The following is a 25,581-nucleotide window of genomic DNA, read 5'->3' as shown; positions in this document are numbered from 1 at the left end:
ATTGTGGTACTACAGTATCTCATTTGAAAGTGATGGAGATTTCCCCGGAATGCCAAGGTTAATCAGTGAGTCAGCTGCAGCTCCAGATTGCGGTGGGGACTGCTTTACAAACCTATCTCTTTGGACTCAGGACTGAATTCAATTCAATTTAATCCAATTTTATTTATAGTATCAATTCATTATCTCAAGACTCTTTACAGATAGAGTAGCTCTAGACCACACTCTATAATTTACAAACCCCTAACAATTCCAGTAAGTCTCCCAAGAGCAAACATTTAGTGCGACAGTGGCGAGGAAAAAACTTCCTTTTAGGAAGAAACCTCGGGCAGTTACAGGGGTTTAGCAGGCTGTTGCAGGGCACTGCAGGGCATAGCAGGGAATAGCTGGGCGCAGCAGGGCGTAGCTGGATGTAGCAGGACGTAGCAGGGCATAGCTGGACATAGCAGGGCGTAGCTGGATGTAGCAGGAGGTAGCAGGGCATAGCTGGACATAGCAGGGCGGAGCTGGATGTAGCAGGACGTAGCAGGGCATAGCTGGACATAGCAGGGCGGAGCTGGATGTAGCAGGACGTAGCAGGGCATAACTGGACATAGCAGGGCGGAGCTGGATGTAGCAGGACGTAGCAGTAAGGTGAAGTAGGCAGCTTTGTTTTGCCACTTGTTACTGAGCCTGTTGACTCAGTGTCAGTAGGTGAGGCCTCTTGCCTCAGCAGCTGCCTGGATTTCACCCTCACAGACAGGATGTAGACCATTTCAAGTGTTGGTTGCTAGGAAACAGCGTGGTTTAAATCCTGTCAGCTATTAAGTTGGCAAACACTGCAGCATAAAAGGATGTTGAGCCCCTTTTAAATTGGAAGTGAATGGCTTTTCGACCTGTTCCAAACACAGCAGAAACATAGACCCTCAGTGAGCCATTTCGTCCCATTTCTTAAAGGTGCCTTGCCACACAAAACTGTTTTTATTTTTTTTAATTTTTTTTAAATATGTTAGATCCATATGTGTGTGAGTTATGTGATTGTGAAAATGAACTGCTACCTCTACTGTCAGCTCTAGCCTATGAAAAGAAATATGCAAAGAAATCAGGCCAATTACAAAAGCTAGTCAGCCTGAGCTCATTACTATTCATGAGCTCACCCAATTGCGCTGGGTAAAGGATGCTGGCATTTCTTCCACAAAAACGAGGCGTTTGTTGCCCCTCTTCAGCCGCTTCCAGCCACACGGCTTTGGCTCACCCTTTCTTTTAACAGCCAGCGCTGCAGCTCACGGTTCTAGTGAAACCCACAGAGCTTTTCTTCAGGCTAATCCTCTTCTTCCAATGCCAACTGGTCTATCCTATATTAGCGTTGCAAAATTCCACAAATTTTCAGTGTTGGAAACCTTCCAACTTGGGAATTATTAACGGGAATGAATGGGAATTAACTAGTCTGATGTCATCATACTCAGATTCTAAATGGACTGTATTTTTATAATGTGTCATCACCAATGTATGAATGTGTATAACGTTGCTAGATAGATGCTTGCTACATAAAACACGTTTTATTTCTCAGATTCACGGCTTTGTTCTAACGCCGCTTGGCACGGCCTCTCTTCAGTCACTCCCAATTAACGTTGCCGTGCTTTCAGGCGGTTGTTGAGGCAGTTTGTAACATGGAAATAAAATGGATTATTGATCATTTTATTTATATAGTTTATAGCTGACTTTACCAGCTAACTTCTCTATTGGCCGTTGAAACAGGTAAAGTCTCTTCTAAAACCAGCCTCTGCAACTTGAACAGCTGAGGAGCAGCAGCACCATCAGCTGGTTTGAGTCAAGCTGAGATGAGGATTGAGGTTTTTAAAATTAATCCGCTGTTGATATCTTCTATAACAGACACGATGGCGGAATCTACACATCTCAATTCTGCAGCGGCAGCCACCTTTGTTGTGATCGTATTCAGCCCAAGCGCTCTTTGGTGACGTGGGTGCCCGTCGATCATCTGTCCATCATCATATAAAGCCTGCCCTGACAATTTGATTGGTCCAAACAGCACTGGTACGAGGATAATTGCTCCACCACGGATCAAGTCCAGACCAAACTTCCCAACCTCAAATGTTGTGGGCGGGGCTAAATTTAGTTGGCATCCAGGCTAGCAGTTAACGGGAATAACAGGGAATAATGTGAATAAAATGGATATTTTTTTATCCAGTTAGTTGGGTCTATAACATGGAACTAAATAGAACTATGTAGAAAACCCCCATCTTGCAGCATAACCTTGGTTTTCTTCAGTTGAATGTCCTCCCTATATTTGTCAATGAAATGCACGCACTGTAATCACCATAAGTTAGGACATACTTGACAACATTTAATTTTTAAAATACAGGAATGTTTTTCTTTTTTTTTGGGGGGGGGGGGAGAAATAACCCATTGCTATTACCATATGTGTGTTATAAGTATTGTACTGGTTTTAATGGGCTGGAAACAATAGTCAGAATGTTGATGAGATATGAGGTTCGGGTGTGTTAGTTTAAACAGAGATTAGTTTTTCTACTTGGGATAAAAACACTTAAAAACGAATACATAGCAGTGTAAATGCAGCCTAACTGTTAACTTCTGGGGTGCGCTGCTGACATGAACATCTTACTGTATATCCCGTCGATACAAGACGTTCGTATGAGAGGATTTTATACAACAGGCCTAAAAGAAAATATTCTGTATTTTATCTGTAGTTACACACAATTTCTGTTTTTTAACAAAACCTACTTGACTATTAGACTACTAAAACCATGAGTTGTCCTGATCGCAGATAACATGATCACATATTTTACAGGAGTTAATGAAGTTTGCTGCATGGCCATTGCATTCATTCTGGTGTAGCACCACAGCAGCCTCTATGCATGACATTGCCATATTACCAGTGCTGACATTTCACAGTATTTTCACAGCAGGAGCTGTACCAATCAAAATTATAGTCCAGACAGCCTCAGGTGGAGCTAAAATGTCCTGCTCTGTGGAAAAAACTTTTTTTGATAATTACATTTTGGCAAAATAATTAAACAAGTCCAAGGGAACCGTGAGAGGTTATGGATTTTGTCAAAATTAAAAATGTAATTCAATTTAACCTTGGGCTTTGGCTACCTCTCTGTGTATACTGAAATGTGTGTGTGTGTGTGTGTGAGTGTGTGTGTGTGCGCGCTTATGTGTTCAGCTGCAGTCCCAGCTGGTATCCTAATTTAAGTCCTTAAGGACAGGAATAGACAAGCAGAGGGGCATTGGTGAAGCCAGAGTGTGGCCGTTGCCAGTACAGCACTATATTTTTACTAATATTTGTTTCTTGTACGGATCCTTTCTCTACTGCTGCAGCAACATTAATCCCAGTGTAAAAGTGATACACCTAAAACAGCTGCCCAAAATAACCATGTCTTCTTGTGTGGGAGTATTTTCTTTCTCCAAACAAGCAATGGGCACTAATGTCGCTGACAAATATCTTGCACTTCTGGGTCTCTTTCTGTCTCATTGTCTGAGCATCCACTAGACTAGGAGCTGACTTCACACATTCCTAGCTTAAAGTGAAAACTAGCCTCAGCCTGCTCCCCGCCACTGGAGATTTACAGCAACCTGAACAGCTGTGTAGTCCTCACTTGTAGCTATTTTCTCGTGATGTAGCTAGCTAGTTCGCTGGGAAGGAAGATGATGCCATCATTTTTAAACCTGCCTACAATGCTCTGATTGGTTAATTGTGTCTCCAACTAGGGAAAAAAGCCATTAGTTGAAGTAGTTTTGGGTGTCCATATTTCTGGAAGTAAACGTTCCATTAATTGTTTTAGCGCATGGACTTTTCTGGCAAACAATCTTAACTGGTCTTTTTTGCGGTCGGATACAGTGTTTATTTTTGTTTTCCCTAATTGCTACGACTTGGGAGAACAATTTTCAAAAGCAATTTTCATCTTCTCCAGACAGGCAGGCTATTGCATGCCTTGTCACATGTAGCCACATGCTAACGTCAGGGACAGCTGTAATCTTTGTTGCAGATGTTGTTAATTCCTCTCCAGTTTCGGTTCACATTCCTGCCGGAACCTGTCCGGTTGTGTAATATTTAGTGCTAAAGCCTTGATTGGGATACTTCATGGTACAAAGTACTGCTATATACTCCGTTGCAGTCAGACCGGCGTAGATTTCGGGGAGGTATGTCCCCTCTAATATTTAGTTGAGGTAGATTTGTCTCCCTCAAAAAATATGTTTGGTTTTGATCACTTTTTTTTTTATATTATATTATTTTTTTGTTTTAGTTTTTACAACATTTTCAGAAGTTTACTATCTGAGGAGCTTTGTATGAGAGAATTTTATATAACAGGCCTAAAACACAATTTTAGTTTTTTTGATTACAGAGCAAACAAGCTGCCAGAATTTGTTCTGTTATTTTATGGATTTGTTTCATAGAATCCAATTTTGGTGTGCCCCCCCCACATTTTAAAAGTAAACCTACGGCTTTGGTCGGACTGAACAGAGGCAGCGACATCAGAGCACAGATGCAGAGATTGGAGGAGACTCCGGAGATATGGAAATGCTGACCAATCAGAGCAAAGTGGGCTTTTTTTGGGGGGGGGGAGGTGCTTAAACAGACAGCTTTACAGCAGTGTCTCACACAGAGGGTGAATACAGGTGCTGCAGCAATGGGCAGTATGAGAACAACAAAGTGGTTTTAAACATTAAAGTACTTAACATGTTCTTTTACATACACAATTATAAACCTAAAAACACATATACAGTAAAAGGTCTTCTTTAAACAGTTGTTAAATGTACCGTATATTGGTACCCTTACATTCTACTTTGCTTTGAGAGTGGTCTGTGCAGAATAATATAAGTAAAGTAACACAATGACAAAAAACCCAATCAAATTCAGTCGACAAAACATGACCGGTACACGATTAACGGCCACCACACCTCCACCCCTATCAAATGGAAAGCAATGATACACAGTTGTGTGGATTCAAATTAATATATATTTTCCCCAGCATTACACAGAAACAGGATGCAGGTTACAGTGACCTTGGAACGTGCCGCAGCTTGCTTCCCTGGCTGCTGCTCGGCTCTGTGTGTGGCTACATGCACTTAGGTGTATAAGGAACAGTGGATTTTACAATCGCTTTTAATCACTTTATTTACTGAGTTCTGGTGAGCTATATTTTCTCCCATGCCACCACATGGACTGTTCTTATACAGCGCTTTTATAGACTTAATGATTACTCAAAGCGATTTTACATAGTACAGGAACCATTCACCATTCACACACATGCACACACAGTGACCGAGGCTGCCGTACAAGGTGTTAACTGTTCATCAGAGAAACACTCACACACATTTACACTCCAATGGCGCAGCATCGAGAGAACTTCTGGGTTCAATGTATGGACCAGGGATCAAACCACCAACCTTCTGGGTGGTGGGCGGCCTCGCTACACCTGAGCCACAGCCGCCTAATCGCCCATCTAATCAATGTTTCTAACAGAACGGTACCTACATAAGATTAAAAAAAACACTATCTAACAGAACATCATTGGTGTTTCACCAAAACCCCAGCACGTAGTCCAATTGATTTTAAATCCATAACAGAGTGTGTCTGCAGGTCCTTAAAACCCCACTATGTATAGAGTTTGAACATTTCTGGCTTTGGCGATCCCCAGTGTTTCTGTCAAAAAAGACACATAGCAATGCATGCCACCTAAAGAAGACCTATTATACACTGTTTTCAGGCTCATGTTTACGTGCTTTAATGTTCAAAAAACACTTTTCATACAGCTGGCTACTGCATCTGTATTCACCCTGTCTAAGACACTCTGTCTCTATTGGTTGGTTCTTATTGTTTTATAATTGAAATAGCTATGACTAGAATGTCCAATGATTCCATGGAAGATGCAAGAAAAGTGGTGTTTCCCTGATGATCATGAGCTCATCTCTGGTAAAAGAGAACTGCATTTACAGCAAAACAATACAACACAATATATGTCTATATGTATGTAATATATAGACACTGGTGCGTTTGTTGTACAAATTAGCTACAACCGTAATAGCAGTTAGCCTACTCATGTAAGTTGAGTTTTCATTAAAACTAAATTATGACTAATTAATCAGTGCACTAAAGGCCAAATTGCCTCCTCAGTTAGTTAATGAAAAGGCTATTTTTAGTCTGACACAGTCAGTCTGCATGAAAAAAACATTCGAGCTACATTTACTTCCAGCTTAATTCATGGAGATCAAGTCGGCAGAACAGCATCACTGATCTGTTTTAACTGAATACTCTCTGGTCCAGCTCAGCTAAAAACAGCATGGTACCACGTGGCTCCAGATCCGGATCGTTCCGGCCCACTCCTGATTACCTCTGTAGGATGATGGGCACAGTGTTTTTCTTCTGCTGACTGTCCTGTTGTCTGTGTCCACAGTGCGATCCAGGTGAGGCCACCAAGCTGCTCTACGACCTTCTGTACACGGAGCCCATCAAAGTGGTGCTGATGCCCGGCTGCAGCTCTGTGTCCACGCTGGTGGCCGAGGCTGCTCGCATGTGGAACCTCATAGTGGTAAGAACTTTCTCCTTTCTGTTTGTTGAGCTTCAAAACAAGACACACAATCATAGTGAAGCCAAATGTTTGGCGACATGGTGGTTCTGGCTTAGGGTTGGACCTTGCTGCAGCCTGGGCTTTTCTGTTTGGATTTTGCATGTGCACCCTGTGTCAGTATGAGTTTTATTTCTTCCACAGTCCACAGACATGCAGGTTTGGGTAATTATAGCCTTGCATTGCCAGCCCTATCTTCTTCTACATCACTTATACATTCTGGGATAGGAGAAAAAAAACACTCTAATTTCTTTAACCCAAGGGGGTAAGCGAGCATCTGGAAAGCATACCGCCTATGGGGAGATCCTGAGGCTGACAAGCCATTCATTTTGGCATCACTTTGACAGCAAATACTTTACATCTGAAGCGTTAAAATACTTTTTGTTTATTGTTTATTTTTAAAGAAACACGACAGTTTATAAAAGGCTCCATTACCTTGTGTCACATGTTTTGGCTCATATCAAAGGTTCTTAACTATCACTTTACATAACTTTTTAATATTATGCATTAACTTAATATGGCTTACTGACTTTATATTTTAAAATAAATAAACAATAGGCAAAATGACGAAATAACTAATCAGAATACTTACCAAAAGTTGCTCCTGACACAAGAACACATCATTTTTGCTCCACTACATATGATACAAAGTCCCAAACTATACAGTTGCCTCTATCTATGAAATACTTGTACCATGAAGCATCCCAAAAAATTTTAGACATAAAAATTCAATTTTTTATACGCACTGCTATTTTTATGTGAGAAAGCGCAACTGACCCATATTTCTTTGTCATTGTCCACTTCACAAAAACCTACCTTAAACTGCACTCAGTCTGCAGGAAAGTAATCTACATTTGGTTCTCTCTCTCTTTCTCTCTCTCTCTCTCTCTCCACCTCCACCTAATTAGAGCAATGGTAGCGCTGGGCACATGATAGCTACACCATCAACACGTCCACTCGCTCACTGTGACTTCTTTGTAAAACTGGCTGGGCTCAGTCAGTTAGGCAGACTGTGGTGTGATACAGTTTACTTGAAAAACTAGAATTACAACCACCCAAATCAATGTTTATTAGAAGCAATGGCAAATAGAACATCAAGGACCAAGGCTATGTCATAGCACTTTCTAAGGTACGCCAGCAAACAGACACATCTGGGTTCAACCAAGTGAGGAGGGGCCTCGATACAAAGGACCAAAAACATAGTTTGAAGTTGGGAAGTGGGAGATCATTATCCTCTTTCCTTCTTTGAAGAGTAGACATCAATTCAGATAAATTTAGATGCTGTCCGTGACAGAATCCAAAGCGTCGGCTCTCCCCACTGAGGTTCAGTTCACTTAGTCCTCAGCATCCTTGGCGGAGGTTAATGCTCTAAACTGGGCGCCTTCCCTTATCTTTAGAGTTGCCGGGTAAAGCAGGAAAAAATTCAGGCCGTTGACCCGTGCTGAGTACATGGTTTGATAGAAACCTTGGCGTTACACTACTGCAGTCCGGGGAGAACCAAACCCTCCGAGCACCGACTGCAAGAAGACATTTCCGCGCAGCCTGTAGAATCGCCTGCCTGGTTGTGTAGCGAGGCACGTTGAAAATCAACATGCAAATAGTAGTGGCACTTGCCCCCCCTGAAATATGCTCCCCCCTCCCCTTCAATCCATTGGGCTAGACGGCTGTCAATCAGTCACTAGGCTGCCTGTTCTGTCAATCTTCCCAGCTCTTGTCTCATGATCAATTAATGTTTCCATGACAACTATTCCAAATTCCAATACCATGGAACCAGCATTGGCATTGTTTTAAAGTGTCAGACTTACCATATAGAAAATGTGTATTGTATTCAGATGTACAATAAGTTTAAAATGAAAACAAGTGAAATTGATAATGAATGTGAGTATTTTTTTTAGCAGAATTACATTGAGTTGTTATATCCCATCCAATATTTTCTATATTCCTAAGCAGTTTTTCTATGCTGTATTGCGATATTTAGTACCCCCCCTGACTGATAATTACCCCCTGTGCCACAACACTTACAAAATCCTAGAACAACCCGTGTGTAGAGCTGAGGGGAACTCTAGGGTTGGTGATAATTCTCTGTGGGATTGTTATTACAAGCAACAGGTACCGCATCACATATCATGAATGAAAGCTATCCTAATATAGAAATATTGATTAGTACAGCTTTACATCATACACATTTGTGTGCCCAATAGTAACATTTTGAGTCCATGAAATACTAGAAATGATTCAGACTTATAATTTACCTGTTGTTTCTTTTCCAGTTTCTATTTCATTTTTAGTCTACATTTAAAATCTTGCTCACAATAGAAAAGTAAATCTTGCTCACAGTACTTGTGATCTATATTTTTCTCGTAGGACAAACCCATCAGTATAATTCTGTTTATAATAGTATTCAGTTCTATATTTATTCAGTACATATCCATGTCCTGCACCTATGAAACCATTGTATATCCTGCACTTACTGCTATTGCACTTCTGGTTAGACCCCAACTGCATTTCGTTGCCTTGTACCTGTACCTGTGTAATGACAATAAATTTGAATCTATTCTAATCTAATCTAATTTGCAGCGGTCTATATCCTCATGCCTCTGAACGTGGCTTCACCATGCTTGTTTGTGTCTCCCTGTGTCTTAGTTGTCGTATGGCTCCAGCTCTCCGGCTCTGTCTAATCGCCAGCGGTTTCCCACCTTCTTCCGCACCCATCCGTCTGCCACGCTGCACAACCCCACTCGGGTGCAGCTCTTCCAGAAGTGGAAATGGACCAAGATTGCCACCATTCAGCAAACAACCGAAGTGTTCACATCAGTGAGTCATGTGTTTAACTAAAGTTTTGCAAAGTTGCAAAATCAAACAAGAGTACTACAACACACCACTCATTGTCATTCAAAAATACTCTCACAGCTTTTATGAACCCAAATCTGTTACATTTATTATTATCTCTGTGATTACATTTCAAACTCATCTGTGAATTGACCTTTTGCTGAATGGTCCCCCGAACAGCGAGTTCCAATCACAGCTTAGCAACTGTAACCAGGCACAGCAGGCCTTTCAAGCTTTGGATTTCTGTCCCTGTTGAAGCTTTGTGCGATGTGCCGTAGTTAAAGATTATCTTAAGTTAAGGTTCAACACATTATTGAGGTGATTTGTTCTCTTTGGTTTTTGATCCAGTAAGTATGTTTACTTTTCTCATTTCCTATTTCTCTCCCCACCCTTATGTCCCCCATCTTCTATCACGTCTACCCTCCCTTTATCGGTTTCTCTCTGCCTCTCTCTTGCCACCTGCCGTTTTCTCTGTTGGTATCATCACCCACGCACCCACCATCATCTTTCTAAACCACCAACTCATCTTCCCCCTCGCTACTTTGCTTCTACATCAATTGCTGCTTACTGTTTTTCAAATTTATTTTCGCAACCTACCATCCCTATATCTCTCCCACTCCATTGCTGTCTCTTTTTTTTGGGTCTTCTCCTGCATGCTCATTATTGTGTGCTTGTCTCTCTGTATTTGACAGACTCTGGATGATCTGGAAGAGAGGGTGAAGGAAGCAGGGATTGAAATCAGCGTTCGTCAGAGCTTCCTCAGCGACCCTGCTGTGGCTGTCAAAAACCTTAAGGTGCCCATTCTTCTGACACATAGCAGACAGCTGGGCACCAATCAGCCGGGCCAATCAGGCCTGTTCACCACAGAGAGCTCCTGCATGCTTGGCAGTATTCTCCCCATCACCTGCCCAGAATGTGGAGTTATTCAGCATCACGCGGCATCTCTGTAGTTCCAGCTGCCCACAGGTCCAAACTCTGGTAGCACGGCGGCCTAGTTTTAGCGTGCAAGATTAATTGGGCAGAAACCATGGTAACAGCATAAATATAACCCAGTTGGGAGGAAGTCTACTGCTGTGTGTGGTGCAGAAGCAGGCAGCACGGTTGACTCTTGTGTTCCCTATCCACACTGCAAGGCTTGTAACTTGTTTGTTTTCTTCATATATCGCCAACATGTGCGTGACTTTTTCTTTTTCTTTTTCACTTTCAAGCGCCAGGATGCAAGAATTATTGTTGGTCTGTTCTATGAGACGGAGGCCAGGAAAGTCTTCTGTGAGGTAATGTGTTCCTCTTCAAATTCATTTGTGACAGACTTGGCTGACATTTTGCAGACAAAGGACTGAGCCAGTAAAAAACATTTAAAAACAAAAGCTTACCAAAAACCTCCCTCCACAACAACACTTTTTATCTCAACTGCAGCAGGTCTGATCAACAAGGCCCGGAAGCCCCACTGACAGACCACCCCCCCCCCCCCAGCCGCTATTCAAACATCCTGGACTACGATTATCCCTGACCATTGCCAATATGATACATACTGTGAACTTCTGCACATCCTCTAATTAATACTTTTGCACACCATGCACAAAAACATCTTTTCCTTGATAAAACAGTGCTATTGTACACAAGTTTTTATAGTGTATTTTATCTAGTTCGATTGTAATATTTCTATTTTATACTTGTTTAAAAACATAATTTATTTATGTTTTACTTATATTTATTGTATGCACCAAACACACCAAGGCAAATTCCATGCAAGTGAAAATGGAAATGAATCTCATTCGAATTTCATTTTATTGTTTTAAAGAAACACAAACAAGCCAGAGCGTTTCTTCCCTATGCCATAATACTTAGGTGTTGTAGCCAGAATTTACTCCATGCTGACACATCTTCCATACATACAGTGAGTGAGCGCACTGTGGCAGATGGGAAAAATGTAAAAGACGAAAACATTAAAATTCTAAAATACACTTAAGGGGGGCTTAAAATGTATCAAGTATGAATCTTTCTGTTCTTCCTGAGCACGTGTTGATGCGTCCTGTCATTGGTCCGTGTCCCTCTGCAGGTGTACAAGGAGAAGCTGTATGGGAAGAAGTATGTGTGGTTCCTCATCGGCTGGTATGCAGACAACTGGTTTAAGATCAAGGACCCGTCCATTAACTGCACCGTGGAGCAAATGAGCGAGGCTGTGGAGGGTCATGTGACCACTGAGATTGTCATGCTCAACCCAGAGACGGTGCGAGGGGCCTCCAACCTGGTGAGACCCGCTTCAGTGGTGCTCAGCAGAGTCATCTGCAGCGGCAGAGGCTGCAGGGAATCTATGATGAATGCCCTGATACAATTTTAATTAAAAACGAATCCGTGAAGGCCTACTACTAGTTTCTTATCTCATGTATCTTTACCGTGGTTTTTCCACTACAACGGCGTATTAGGGCCATTGGAAGAAAAAGGTGTTGGGATTGTTTTACTTAACAAGCAAATGTCAACACGTTCCTTCTCTGCTGCAATTATTATTGTAAGGTATTTCCTTTACAGCATTTCAAGGCAGCGGCTATCTGTTTCCTCTGCATCTCTAACTCGACTGATGATGTCACTGTCGCACGGCTGCTGGGTACATTTTGTGCAACCAGCGTCAGACTGTAAAATAACCACAGATCCATCTAATCTGTTGGAAACAGGTCGCACAGCTCCATAAAAAAACATATAGCTCCCTCAGGACGTCTAGTGTTTCAGCAGCTGTCTGCATCCTAAACTTTGGCTGAAAGAGCCATTTCTTTTTTCTAAGCCTGGAGCCCACACATTTTTAATTATAAGCCTATAAGCCTGCAGGTAGCCTGTGTGTGGCTGTGACGAGCAACGTGAAATGTAATCTATCCCAAGTCCCAGACAATAGTTGTTCTCTGAGGAAGACTATCTGCACTCTCTTCTTTGTGATTAAAGATCCGACATTATGGCCACAGCCTCTAAATCACCCACCTATGCCTTCTTTCTGATCCCACCCTGTGCCCAAGTGTGCCACACAGAGTTACAGTTCAGTACCTTGACAACTGAAAGTGGGTGGACAAGAATGAAAGAATGCATGAAAGTTGTGCTAATTCAGCTGGGTTTAGTTCTTGTGTTGATACTGCAAGACCGTCTACAAACTACACCCGGTAAACAACAACAAATATAATTGGCTGTAGTGTTTTCCATGTTGGATGTAAAAGGTAAAAGCCCCAGTGTGTAACGTTTGCAGTTGTTCATTATCAAAATCTGTGTTTCCCGTTCACAAACCTTTTTTTTATGAATATTGACCACCACCATCAATTTCAAGTATTCCTATTTGCTTGCATTTTTACATTTGCACTTGCATGAACTGGGGTAGAATCGTCATAGTCATGCGCCATTTTAAAATTACATTAACCGGTAAGGGACATCGGGCTGTACTGCTCCGCCTTTTGCGTTTTCAACTGACAGCTGCTGCTGATGTGTATTGTTGCCCCGGCAAGTTTGAAGAAGGTATTCAGAATCCAAATTTCGCGAACAGGAGTCTTCTTCTGTGCCCAGCATAAGAAAACAGATATTGAAAAGAGCAAGAGACTGGCTTAGAACATGATAAAGTGAAGCAGACATAGTAAAAAATGCCAACATGATGTTACTATTTTGCATTCCATGTGCAAATAGACCATTTGCTTGCAGTTGGGTGTTTAGTTCATTCATTAGTGCAGTCACATCAACAGCAAATGCAAGATCAGCCATCCATCACTTTACATCTGAGAGCTCTGGGATGTCTTTGCCTTTCATGTCACAAAGCTCTCTAATCTCTGCTCTCAGGTCCCATACTCTTTTAAGTACCTTGCCCAGGCCGAGCCACCTGACAGCTGTGTGGTAGACTATGTCACCATGTTCAGTTTCATGCTCCTCCAAAAATGACAAAAACAGCCCGATGAAGTTAACTATTTTAGTTACAACATCAATAACATGGTTCAATGTTAGCACTGACTTACACAACACCTGCTGATGTATAATACACTGCTAAAATACCAATTTCAGTTCTGAGTTCACTTCAGTCACTTTGTCTTGCATCCGCTTCAAAAGTCTGTCATTTTTTCCTGTCAGATTCAAACAACCATCGGTTGTAACACGTGCCACTTTGTTCCATTTAAGTTCCATTTTGTCAAAACGTGCATTTACCTCAGTGTGCAAATCACTCCCCGTCGTCGTCCCTTTCATCGACCACTATGATCAACCACCCTCAGTGCCATCAATGCTTCTTGTTATGGTTCGCCTGGAAAGCGGGACATTCTTAAACGCCTCTTTTTTTTCTCTGGGCATCAGCAGAGTCCATCAAACACTTATTAATAAATTCCCCCTTCAGAAAATGGCTTACTGTTTTTGTCAATCTTTTGTGATTTCACAATGCTAATGCATCCTTGGATGTGCAACGCTTGGCAAAAAAGCCTTGTTGCTTTTGCAGTTAAATTAGCAAAGCTTCAAATGTCCGTTCCTGCTCTGCATCGCTCAAGTTGTATTTCTCAGTGTGTTTAGTAATAGTAGTAGTAGTAGTAGTAGTAGTAGTAGTAGTAGCAAAGTAACAAAGGGATCTGTTCTCAGCAAACTAAGCACACAGCTTTACCTTTGAATAAATACTTTTTTCCATGTTTGGTTAAAAACTCAACGCACTGTATCAACCTTTTTTTCTCTCCCATGAGCTGAGGAGCGTATTCTCGTCCACGCTAACATCGCGTGAGCTCAGTTTGCGGTTCGTCGACACATTGCAGTTCTTCTTCTACTTATTTTTAATTGCGACTTACAACCAGAGAAGAAGAAGCTGCATACGTTGGCAGAAAAAAAAGCAACAACAAAAAACAGTTGCCTTTAAAATAAAAGCAATGCAGTTGTATTTCATGCATGATGTACAGTTATTTACGTTTGATTGCAAACCTCCCATTGACATGGACATGCATGATTCTTCGCCCGCATACAGTTCTCTCTCGGGCATCCCTTAAAGGGCCAATCATGCACAATTCCCCTTTACTCAATAAACTACTGCCATCATATCTCGGGCCTTATGAACCTCTCAGGCCATGTCATTAGCATGGCAGGCTTTATCAGAAGAATGAATCTGATTGAGCCCCTGTACATTGTTTTGGGAAAAATTGTGTTGTGGTCCCAGATGACATTGACTACATCAGCTTCGCCCCCTAACCCAGTAGCGTAGCCCTTAGAGGGCGAAGCCTTTACGAAAAAAGAACGATAGTTACGTATTTTAACTCCAGATTCTATGAGTAAAGGTGTGGCCCTCTAAGGTCCGGGCCACCTGCTCTTAGAACATTAGTTGAAGAAAAACCTGGTGTTTGGGAGACAAGCAACGGGTCCGCTCTGTTAATTTACATTAACTGCGGACATAGTTGAGGCCCGTGCTGGACGCAAGGGCGGGAAAGAAAATCTTCACAACTCCCCATGCACAAAGGGATAAACCATGTTGGTTAGGGCCACACAAAGGGCCAGATGTGGCCAGCGGGCCGTACAGTGCCCAAGTCTATCTACTAGCTTGACTTGGTCTCAGGGTCTTAGGTGCCTTAAGAGATCCATCCCAAAATGCTGAAAGCTTTGGGTGTGGGTCTCTTCAACATTGAGTGGACAGGTTGGCCATGGTTCTCAGCATGATACCAATGGAGTGTCTACTCTGGGACAGGAATGACTCTATACCCAAGTGAAGGAGTTTGAGTACCTTGGGATCTTGTTCGCAATGAGGGGACAATGGAGCAAGAGATTGGCCAGATAATTGGACAGCAACCCGGTATTGCATTCTCTTACGCACCGTTGTGGTGAAAAGAGAGTTTAACCGGAAGGCAAAGCTCTCGATCTCAGCGAAATATGATGGATGGGTAGTTGTCGTCATATATTTTGGGTATTCATTTATTAATATTTTAAATAATTACTACTTTTACGCTACACCCTAAACCTTTCTGACATTGGAATTTGAGGGGCTGTGCCCAATTTTTCTAACTTTTAGAAACCCACAATCACATCAACTTTATGTAGCGATTCAGCAGGTGTGGAGATGAAAATGTAGACAAGGTTTTAAATTCCATCAACACATTCAGACTGAGTGATCCAAATGTTAAGATTAAATGGCCTGAACGTCATCCATCTTTAACCGAGCACTATCTCTCGCCATGTTCTCTCCTCTGTAGACCTCTCAGGAATTTCTAGCTCAGCTGATGTCGAAACTCGGTGGTAAAAATCCAGAGGAGACGGGCGGTTTCCAGGAGGCCCCCTTGGCCTACGATGCTGTGTGGGCTCTAGCCCTGGCCCTGAACAAGACCGTGGGACCCCTAAAGGCTAAGGGTTACCGGCTAGAAGATTTCAATTACAACAACCGGTATATCACAGCTGAGATCTACCGAGCCATGAATACTAGCTCCTTTGAAGGAGTTTCAGTAAGTACAAAACCCGGAGGGGAAAGAGACACACAGAGAGAGAGGGAGAGAGAGAAGGAGTGAGAGAGAGAGTGGGAGAGAGATTGTATAAACATTAAAATTCTGTCTTTGTCTTTCAGGGTCATGTTGTATTTGATGCTCAAGGATCCCGAATGGCCTGGACTCTTATTGAACAGCTTCAAGGTATGTCACAGGACCTAGGCAGGGATTTATTATCTTGTTAGATACAATGTGCAGCGATCTTGTCCTTTCCATCAAACTGTAAACATATAAAAGAAATAAAAAAGTGTAATTTCACGTGGACAATGTATTTGGCAAAGCAAGACTGTTCTTTTTTCGCTATCTACAAGAAGTATAGAAAAATAGCTCCTTGCTGGCTGGGGCTTTTCTGTGGGCATGTGTGCAGCCCCTGGTGTCTGCCCACCATCCAAAGACGTCTCCAAATGTCTCGTTAACAGGCAACTCTATATTGCCCGTAAGTGGGAAAATGAGCTTGAAAGGTTGTCTGTCTCTGTCTGACAGCCCTGTAGAGAACCTGCCCAGGGTGTACCCCGTCTCTCACCCTTCATAAGTAGGGCACTGGTCACCCCTTCACAGATATGCCTAATTTATGATAATCCCATTCAGTTTTTGGAGTGTTTTTTTTTTTGCATGCTGTACAAATGTGTTATTTTTGGCTATTTTACAATTGGTGTATTTGAATAATTCTGCATACTGAGGTCCCTAAACAGTCCTAAATTGCATAAATTGGGTCTGACTGAACAACTGAGACTCTTGTGGATTCAATGAGCCCAATAAAATTCACATGTGATGATGTCAGTCCCCATAGTATCAATTTCATTGCAGTGAGACCATTTATTGAAAATAAAATTTAAATAAAAACTGTGAAATGACCTGCTGTGACCTCTAGGATATTCACAGAAACCGAGGGCATTCAGAGGACGAATGGCTTTCCTAAGTTTACTGAAAATAAGGTTTTTCTGAGCAGTTTCCACAACAAAACCATTTGCCATCCAATCGCTAAAATAAATGAAATTCTTGCAGAAATCTCTAAATTACATAAATATTTGAAATTAAATCACAGCATTTATGTTTTCTATGGTGTTCCTCAAAGTCTTTGTGTCTTCATGTGGTATTTTTAATTCTCAAGTGGTCAAAGAGGTTTACGTTGCATTAAATCTGTGTAACAAATGTTATCAACCCAAATATTGATATATATGCAACAACTAATGAGCCATGAAAGAATATGGAATATTATATGCTTTAATTATACTGTTCCCAGTCCTTACACTCTTCACTTTCAACACTTAAATTTTCGCTTAACCAAAACACAATGTTTATTACAGATTAATGACTAGAAAAACTTAACACAGTGTGGAGCTGCATCTCAAATTAATATTCAGCTTTCCAGCTTTTAGAAGATGTATACCATTTTTATGTGCATCTTCCTTCCCCCCCTCCTATTTAGCATCCACTGTTGACCTGCTATCTGTTCATAAGGATCTTTTGTCCTTCCACAAAAAAGACTAAAATGGATCCATGTGGGTCTCCGCTTGGTTAGAGATACATTATGTAAAGTGAATCACAATGGAGTATTCCCGCAAAACTCTGATAAAACAAATAATAATAACAAATAGGGCTCAGAAATGAAAGATTCACCAAGATTATAGGTTTAAAGTAATAAGAAACAGTACACCCTTTTTAGCCTTTCTAAACTACGTTCATTTAAGTCAAGTTCATTTCATTTTGAAATTGAATTTAGAAAATATATCATTTTATGGTGCATAGCAGCAGTATTTTACAGCCGTGGGAAAACAACAACAACTTCTTCTACAATAATCCAAATATTATTGTGAAACACCAGCAGGCCGATGAGTTTTCATGTTGGATGGTTGCATCACTGTGTTTTTCAGAGAAAAGAACAGAAGTGGCTGAGGCTGAGTGATCACATGGCGACAGTAGTTTCTTATCTGTAGCGGCGTGGGGCTCTGGTTGGCTGGCTGCCTTTTGATCACTGAGCCTGTGTTCATTCAGTCTGTCTGTGCTCTGGGTTTCTCTCACAGCGCTGACATCTGTGACCATTGGAGGCTTTCTTTGTTCTTAGGACTGACTAAAAATTAAGCCTGTTTTGCTAATTTGCTTTGTTGGTGCTGGCCTCCGCCATCCCACAAGGGAAGGGGTAGTGATGAGCTGCAATTTGTTTGATGGTAATTGGAACCACGCTGGCCCTGGGCAGTACTTTGGTTGAGTCTAAACTAAGGGAAAGACTGAATAAAATGTTAATTAAAGCGTCTTCCAGCTTCTCAACATAAAAGTTATTTGGCTTCCCTAGAACCCGCAGGTCCACAGCATGACAAAGGCAGTAACGGAAGTTAGTTTTTTTCTAAAGACAGATGTTTCTCTGTCATGTGTTGCCGTTTTGTAGCCCCACCCAAGATCCACGATCATGACCCACAGCGTCAAAAAGTAACGCCTGGAGTCCCAACCAAGCGTGTCTTAAAATATGACGCCAAAAGGGAAGCCCCAATGCGTGTGACTAAGACGCTAAAGGAGACATTTTGCACACACCAAGCATTGCTTTTTGACTCTCTGGGAGTGAGAATGTGTTGCAAGGGCAGCATGAATTAGGTACAAAAAAGACAACTTATCCTTTTCTGTAGAAAGCGGTGGGATACAGCAGAGTTATTTCCACTGCCAACCTTCTCCTCACTCCACCACGTTTTACAAACTGGTTACAGCATTTGTTGTGAAAGTGTGGAGATTAGCCTGTGCTGATCCTACATCCACAGCCTGAATTAATATCCCAGTCCAGGCCTGTCACAGTGGATAATCTTGTGTTGTAAAAATGAGATGACAAAAATACTAAATGATACAGTTAACCTAAATAGTTTGATTGGTAAATTGAGGTTGGGCACGCTGTTGTCTTGAAATTTGCAGAATATGGAATTGTTCAGATGGAAATATGTGTTCTGTTTCATTTTAGCAGTCAAATCTTTATCCAATTGGCAAGCGAGCTTGACACATTGTCATTTATTTTTTAGCCATTCTGTTTTGGAATCATTCCTTTAACATACAAAGCAGAATATATCTTCTTGCGAGCATTTATGAGCTCGTTATGCCCACAGTGAAGGAAAAATAAAGCCAATGACTGTTAAGTTTATGTTAATAACTCTTACAAAATCAGATTGAACTTTAAAACAAGTAAAGCAAACACTCACTTAAACATTATTTGGGTCAGCTCTGTCAGATTGTTGTTAGTGTGTCCCTCTATTTTACTCCTGTCTGCATCAGATGTGTTTCAATCCCCTTGGATGCTTAGATAATACATCTGGCTGTCATCCAGAAATCATAAAACTCTGGTTTCAGCGTCCACACAGGCTGCCAACTCTTTTTGTTTTTTACTCATGCACCCCAAGAGTTTTCTAACTTGCAGGTAGTAGTAGTAGTAGAAATAGTTTGAGTTTTTCTATTGCAAATGGACCTTTGGGTGGAGTGCAAGACAGTATAATAGATTTTTATCAACATCATACATTAAAAGTGAGAGGATAGCCATTAGAAGTGATGCTCATAGGACCTAAATATATGTGACAAATTCCATGGTTATCCATTCGATCATTGAGACTTCTCATACAGAACCAAGAATGAAAATGTCATTCTAGCACAAGAAAAAAAGTCAGTTAATAGTTTTCACTCTCTGTGGACCATGACAAAATTTGGAAACATTTTAGCATGGACAACAGTGGTGGACCGACGTACCAATTTGGCCACCCATGCCCATGTGTGGCTAAAAATATAGCATCAAGCTAGCCTTATTCTTATTTTCAGCTTTTTAAACATCTATTTATTAGTATTTTAAAAAGAAAACATTTTATGTTCATTGCATACAAATTCTATAAAATATTACAGAAATATTTTTACAAAAGCAACGTAAACAGACACAAACACAGTAGATCACAGTAGCTGCCCCACATTTGTAGTTTTGACATAATAGCTAAGAGCCGAGGGGATATTGATTGCCTAGCTTCTAGTACATCCATTAAGGGTTGCCAAGTCTTGTGATTTCAACAGAACCACGCTATGTATGTATCATTTTAGGTGCTGCGTAATGTCTTTGACCAACATAGTGAAGGTGGCAGGTTGTGCCTGTTTGCAGTTCAATAGAATTAATCAACGCGCTAGAAGGGTTATGCATCGTGCTACTGAGAGAAGGGGTCCTAGAAGAGGTGGAAGAGGACTGGCCTCTCCCGGTACTCCAAATACAGGCAACACTGGGTTGGGTTTAACACTGTGTCCCAGAATATCAGACAAAGTTTTAAATATTGAGTCCCAGAAACTGGATCACTTTTGGCACGACCTGAACATGTGCCCCAACGAGGCAGGAAATACCCCACACCTGTCACATAGAGGATTTATATTAGGGTACATTTTAGATAGGTTGACCTTCAAAGATGGAGACAATGCCACAACCTGGACTGTGTCAGACGCGGAGTGCACACCCCTCTTTTCCCCCATCCACTGGTCCTCTGTTAAACCAATACCCAAACTGTCCTCCCATGCAGATTTCAGAAACTTTAGGGATGGATCAAATCGATTGGACATATAGTTATAGATATACTATACACAGCAGTGTCTGTTTTTCCTACCTGGTCTTCCTGCCTTGTGTTCCCCGCCTTTGTGATTGTCAGCCCCAGCCTGATTTCCACCTGTTCTTGAGCCTTAGCGTCACCTGTCCCTTGTTTATCTTGTTAACCTGTGTATTTAGTCTCTGTGCTGTCTTTGTTTCATGTCAAATCATTGTCAGTGTCAATGTGTTGTCTCAGGTTCCATGTCTTGCGTCGTGTCTTGTGTTCTGCCTTCTTGCCTGTTTTGCATTCTTTTCATGTTTGCCTGCCTGCCTGCCTGCCTACCTCTGGACACGTTTTGTAGTGGGTTTTGGTTATTAAATTCCTTCAACTCTGCATTTGGGTCCAGGCCTCGCTATTCCTTGACAGATTCCTGACAGTATTGGTTTCTCAGAGCGGATGAACAAGGATGCAGGGCATCTGTATGTCTCGATTTCCCAGGAGGAAAAAAAGAAAAGACTGTCAAAAGCTTACATTTGTATTGAGTAAAACCAAAGCTGAATACCTTAAGGGTGAGCCTGACAGGGAGACGTGTCTTTGTACAAGTGAAGCGGCAGTACTGTTGACATTATCAGAGGTGTGTATGGGTTTTATAACCTAACAAGGCTTTGGCCACATGAGCAACTGAAATGTTGAACTATCCTTTAATAGTTCCTTCATTTCCTTTAATTGAATTCAGTCAAAATGTTATTAAATCATTTAATGGGATAGACATAGCTGGATATTGTTCAATACCTCTTTTAAAACTTTACATTTTGATACCTTTAAAAAAACAACCAGTTTTTCATTTCATTTAACCCAAAAACCCACGTTCTCAAATGTTCTCAAATGTTATACTTGTGTTGTCTAATCTTCTTTTTAGAAAAGCTGTGCAAGTAGTTTGTCTACATAAAATGTAAACTATTCCTACTTTCCAGTTTTAGATACTTTCTGCTACACATTTCAGTTTATAGTAAGGTTGGATGGCCAACCCTACATGCTGAAACATTCATTACCGTGTCTCTCTCTCTATCTCTTCATCTATCTCACACTCAGGAGGGAGCTATAAGAAGATTGGATACTACGACAGCACTAAAGGCAATCTGTCCTGGTATGGGAATGACAAGTGGATAGGTAAGAGGCATTCATCTTTCTCAGCTCCTTTATTTCCCACTTTCTCACTGTCCGATGCACTCCTTCTATATTCTAATCTTCTTTTTTCGCCAACCCTCCAGCTTCACCCTTTCTGCCTCTAATTCTTCCTCCCTTCCTCCATTATAGCACTCTCCTCTCTCTCCCTCCCAGTCTTTACTTACAAGATTGTCCGCGAATGTTCACCCATCAATCAGTCAGGTTTCATTTGGCATGTCAGAAGAGCAACTTTTCACAGCTCACCGGAATTGAACCACAGTTAAAGGCTCTGATGGGCCCACGCGCTATGGAGCGACAAATTCATTCCATTTACTAATTAAACATAAGAACACCCTTCAAAGCCATGACAGCAGTGCAATAAATAGAAGATGATAGTTGTTGACAGTCTAAACAAAACAGGAGAAAGCAATCTAGGTGGTGGTATAATAGGATTGGAATGGGTCCCGTGACCTTGACTTTGAGGAATGAAATTGAGTTACCTAATCAGTACACACAAGGTGTGTGTGTGTGTGTGTGTGTGTGTGTGTGTGTGTGTGTGTGTGTGTCTGTCTGTCTGTCTGTGTGTGTTCTCCCTCCCTGAACACTGGAGACCTGCCAACCTTTACGCATTTTACGTAGCAGGCACACATTTTGATATCAAAGTACACGGTGTTGAGTTATTACTTTCAGTGATGCGAAAATGAGCCACTGAGCTTTTTGTTCCCTTTTTTTCTCTTGAATAAATTGTGATAGCTAGTAAGTCATAACAATATATATACAATCAAGACATTAAAGGGATAGTTTGGATATTTTTATGTGTAGTATTTAGGGTTGGGTACTTTTCACATTTTTATTGGTACAAATACCGGTACCTGAAATTTGGATCCATCTATCTATCTATCTATCTATCTATCTATCTATCTATCTATCTATCTATCTATCTATCTATTTTATCACCAAGGCAGAAGCTTGTCAACACCTTGTCACAAACATGGATGATATCTGGATAAATCTGAGTCTAAGTTTTGTCCAGTAATTGCAGTGTATAATTTAACTTTGGATTAGAGCATGTCAATTCTAAAACTCAGGAGCGGCACAACTCCTTTCACACTGTGAAGAAGATTCGGGAGACTTGATTAATTGGAGGGGGGGGGGGGGTAAGCTAAGCTGAACCTTTAAGGTAAACAAAGTATACCTTAATAATAAATAAAATGAAAACCACACAGAACCCAACCCCAGCAGCCCAGGTGTTCATCTATCCACACGGGGACGGCCGCAACAAAGTCGGCTCACAATGGCAAAAAGCGGCACGCTAGCCCAGACGCGTCCCCACACCCAACAGGAGAAGACAGAAACAGAACAAGTCTACACACAGGCTTAAATAGAGCCCCCACCTGCGCCCAATTAAAGGGGATGACCCCCAGGTGGGCTGGTGCACACTGGCTGTGTGGCAGACGCTATTTTTTTGTAACCAAGCCAACAGACAGCAAGTTCATCCTAGTGGCCCCTTGTTCCAATGTGACGGTGCAGACCCGAGGTAGAGCCGGAGGAAATGTCGACCTCCTGTGTCTTTGGTGTTTGACCCTGTGCGCATGCTCACTCTGAGTGAGACTGTCAGGGCCATCTGGACTGCGTTTGGAAGTCAGCAGATGCTGTTGGACAGTGGACGGGTTGATTAATACGGTACAAGAAGCCAGTTTCATGTGTGTGACAGCCTGTCACCCCAAGGCACGCGTCAAGATGTCCTCCTTCCTCCCAGCCAGTACAGCTGGTCTTCAGCGTCCTTCCTGGCAGTCAACTCCAAAAATAGCCAGGGTGGTGACATGACAGAATTAGGCCTTCTCAAGGTGACCAGGACTTGGTTGTCGAGTAGTTGCTACGTGCTGATGTGTCACAGCTCTGGCTTCATATTAGTTTTCTCCTCCCATCCTCTTCTTCCCTCCTGCCTTGTTTCCTCCTTCTCTACTTCCCTTTCCTTTCTTTCCAATCCATTCTTCCTCATCCCCTCTTTATCTCCTTGTCTCTTTCTTTCTTTCTTACCCCTCTCATGCCGTCTCTCTTCTCCTCCATCATTCTTTCGGTCTCCTTGGCAACCACTGCTGCATCGCTGCCTCTCTCATACTGCCTTGGTAACCATTATGGGGCCAGTCGCCATGGTAACATACTGTCCCGATTCCACCATCAAGGGCAGGGGGAGGTAAAAGTGTTGGAGAACACATTTTCCCTATGGACTCTCGCTTACACACACACACACACACACACGTACAGGTATACTCTGCATCTGCCTTCAGCAAACAGTTACACCTACTCTCATGCATGGTGCATAATTCTGGAGCCTTACTTTTTTTTTACTGCATAACTCTTTGCTCTATTGTAGTGCTGTTAGTTTAGCCCGTTATTAACGGCATTAACGCAAACCCATTTTAACGGCATCAGTTTAAAAAAAAATCGTTTGACAGCACTACTTTATTGACAAGCAATGGCTGTTGTACACAGAGTGTAGAAAATGTCATGTAAAATGTAGAAGTGAAAAGAGGCAAATCATGTAGTCCTTAAAATTATACATGATGTAGCTGTGGCATACACTTTCCTAGAATAGGCCACTGCAAATGCTATTCTGGTATCCTTCAGGGTTCCAGGAACAAGAGTCTACAGCCATGCTAGTGGTGGTGCTTTGAGCTAAATGCTAACATGCAGATGCAAATTTTGCCTTGTGTGCTCTGAATAATTGGGCATGCAGTTAACACACCAGGCTCCGGGCTGTTTTGGAAGAAGGAAATTTGACAGGTTTATTACGGGCAACTCCAGAAAAGAGAAGGCATGGAGTTGAGTTACAGGAGTGCTTAGAATGGAAGGTAGATACCAGCTTAATAAAGTGATTGTTTTTTCAAGTAGCCTACTTGTAGAGACAATAAATCTGCGAGCAGGCAGGCAAATCTCTGCTTCTGAGACACTGTTTGGTACGGCACGTGTCGGAGGACAGAACAAAACCATGTGTTCCTTCACCTCTGTCACTCATCACCTCTTTTGTGTTGTCCCTCCTACTTTCTCATCATCTCCTGTGTCTCTTCCAGGCTCAGGTCCGCCTGCAGACCAGACAGTGGTCATCGAGGAGTTTCGCTACCTGTCCCAGAAGATCTTTGTGTCCGTGTCTGTTTTTGCGGGGTTGGGAATCCTGCTGGGAATCATCTGCCTCACCTTCAACATATACAACAGCAATGTCAGGTAAAAGCTCACCTTTACTAGAAATTGATCAATAAAGATTAAGTTGCACCACACATCCGACACACACTGCATCTAAAGACTAGCTGGAAAACACATTATTTATTTCTTTATGTTACTGTTCATGACATGGTAGGGCCTTTATGGAGAGAGAGAGAGACAATACTCTTGCGGGGGAGACAAAGAGAGAGAGGTGGGTTAAAAATGTCATGACAGCATTACAAGGTGGAGGAGTGTTTTTTTGTCCTCTCTTAGATTCAGAACCAAAATCACAATCAGTTCAAATAAGATAGACATTGTGCAACATAACCCCACACAAAAAAGACACTACAGGTGAATTGGGAAAATATTTTACCATGGAACTTTCCCAGTTGATTCTGAACTATGCAACTTTGCAAATGGGACATTATCTAATTAAAAATGTGCTATTTTTCATTTAGTTGTTCATATCAATCAACAAGGTCTATCCATGAATTATAAAAATGGATATTTATATCCAACAAAAAAAACTACCTTATTTAAAGTCAGTGTGCCATCCATAACCAAAACACCTGAGCCACCTAATTACGCTGGCCTATATATTGCAACCAATCAACAGCATGGCAGATTTGGCATTGCTTGAAGATTTTGCAAGTGCGTTTTTTAGGACCACGGCAATAGCCTGGCCGATGATGATGAATGGCTTTCAAGCCATTTCAGGTGACCTAGAGCTGTGTTATTTCACAAAGACAAACTTATGATTGTACAATATTAGATGGTTTAAACACAAACTGTCCTTTATTGTTATTATTT

At 41.7% G+C, this 25,581-nt stretch overlaps 1 protein-coding gene across 3 annotated transcripts in view; it reads left to right on the top strand.

Moving 5' to 3' along the window:
* Positions 1 to 25,581, top strand: part of gabbr1b (gamma-aminobutyric acid (GABA) B receptor, 1b) — a 126,180-nt gene that overhangs the window by 80,743 nt on the left and 19,856 nt on the right. For all 3 annotated transcript variants that reach the window (XM_034891695.1, XM_034891696.1, XM_034891697.1), the window contains 9 exons: positions 6,417 to 6,551; positions 9,231 to 9,401; positions 10,109 to 10,210; positions 10,625 to 10,690; positions 11,476 to 11,667; positions 15,590 to 15,835; positions 15,955 to 16,018; positions 21,493 to 21,570; positions 24,642 to 24,792. In XM_034891695.1, coding sequence (XP_034747586.1) covers positions 6,417 to 6,551; positions 9,231 to 9,401; positions 10,109 to 10,210; positions 10,625 to 10,690; positions 11,476 to 11,667; positions 15,590 to 15,835; positions 15,955 to 16,018; positions 21,493 to 21,570; positions 24,642 to 24,792 — 1,205 coding nt within the window. The remainder of the gene's footprint in view (positions 1 to 6,416; positions 6,552 to 9,230; positions 9,402 to 10,108; positions 10,211 to 10,624; positions 10,691 to 11,475; positions 11,668 to 15,589; positions 15,836 to 15,954; positions 16,019 to 21,492; positions 21,571 to 24,641; positions 24,793 to 25,581) is intronic.

The sequence above is a fragment of the Etheostoma cragini genome, chromosome 14 (assembly GCF_013103735.1).
Source record: "Etheostoma cragini isolate CJK2018 chromosome 14, CSU_Ecrag_1.0, whole genome shotgun sequence".
NCBI lineage: Eukaryota > Metazoa > Chordata > Actinopteri > Perciformes > Percidae > Etheostoma > Etheostoma cragini.
This window is presented reverse-complemented; position numbering and strand designations above follow the sequence as displayed.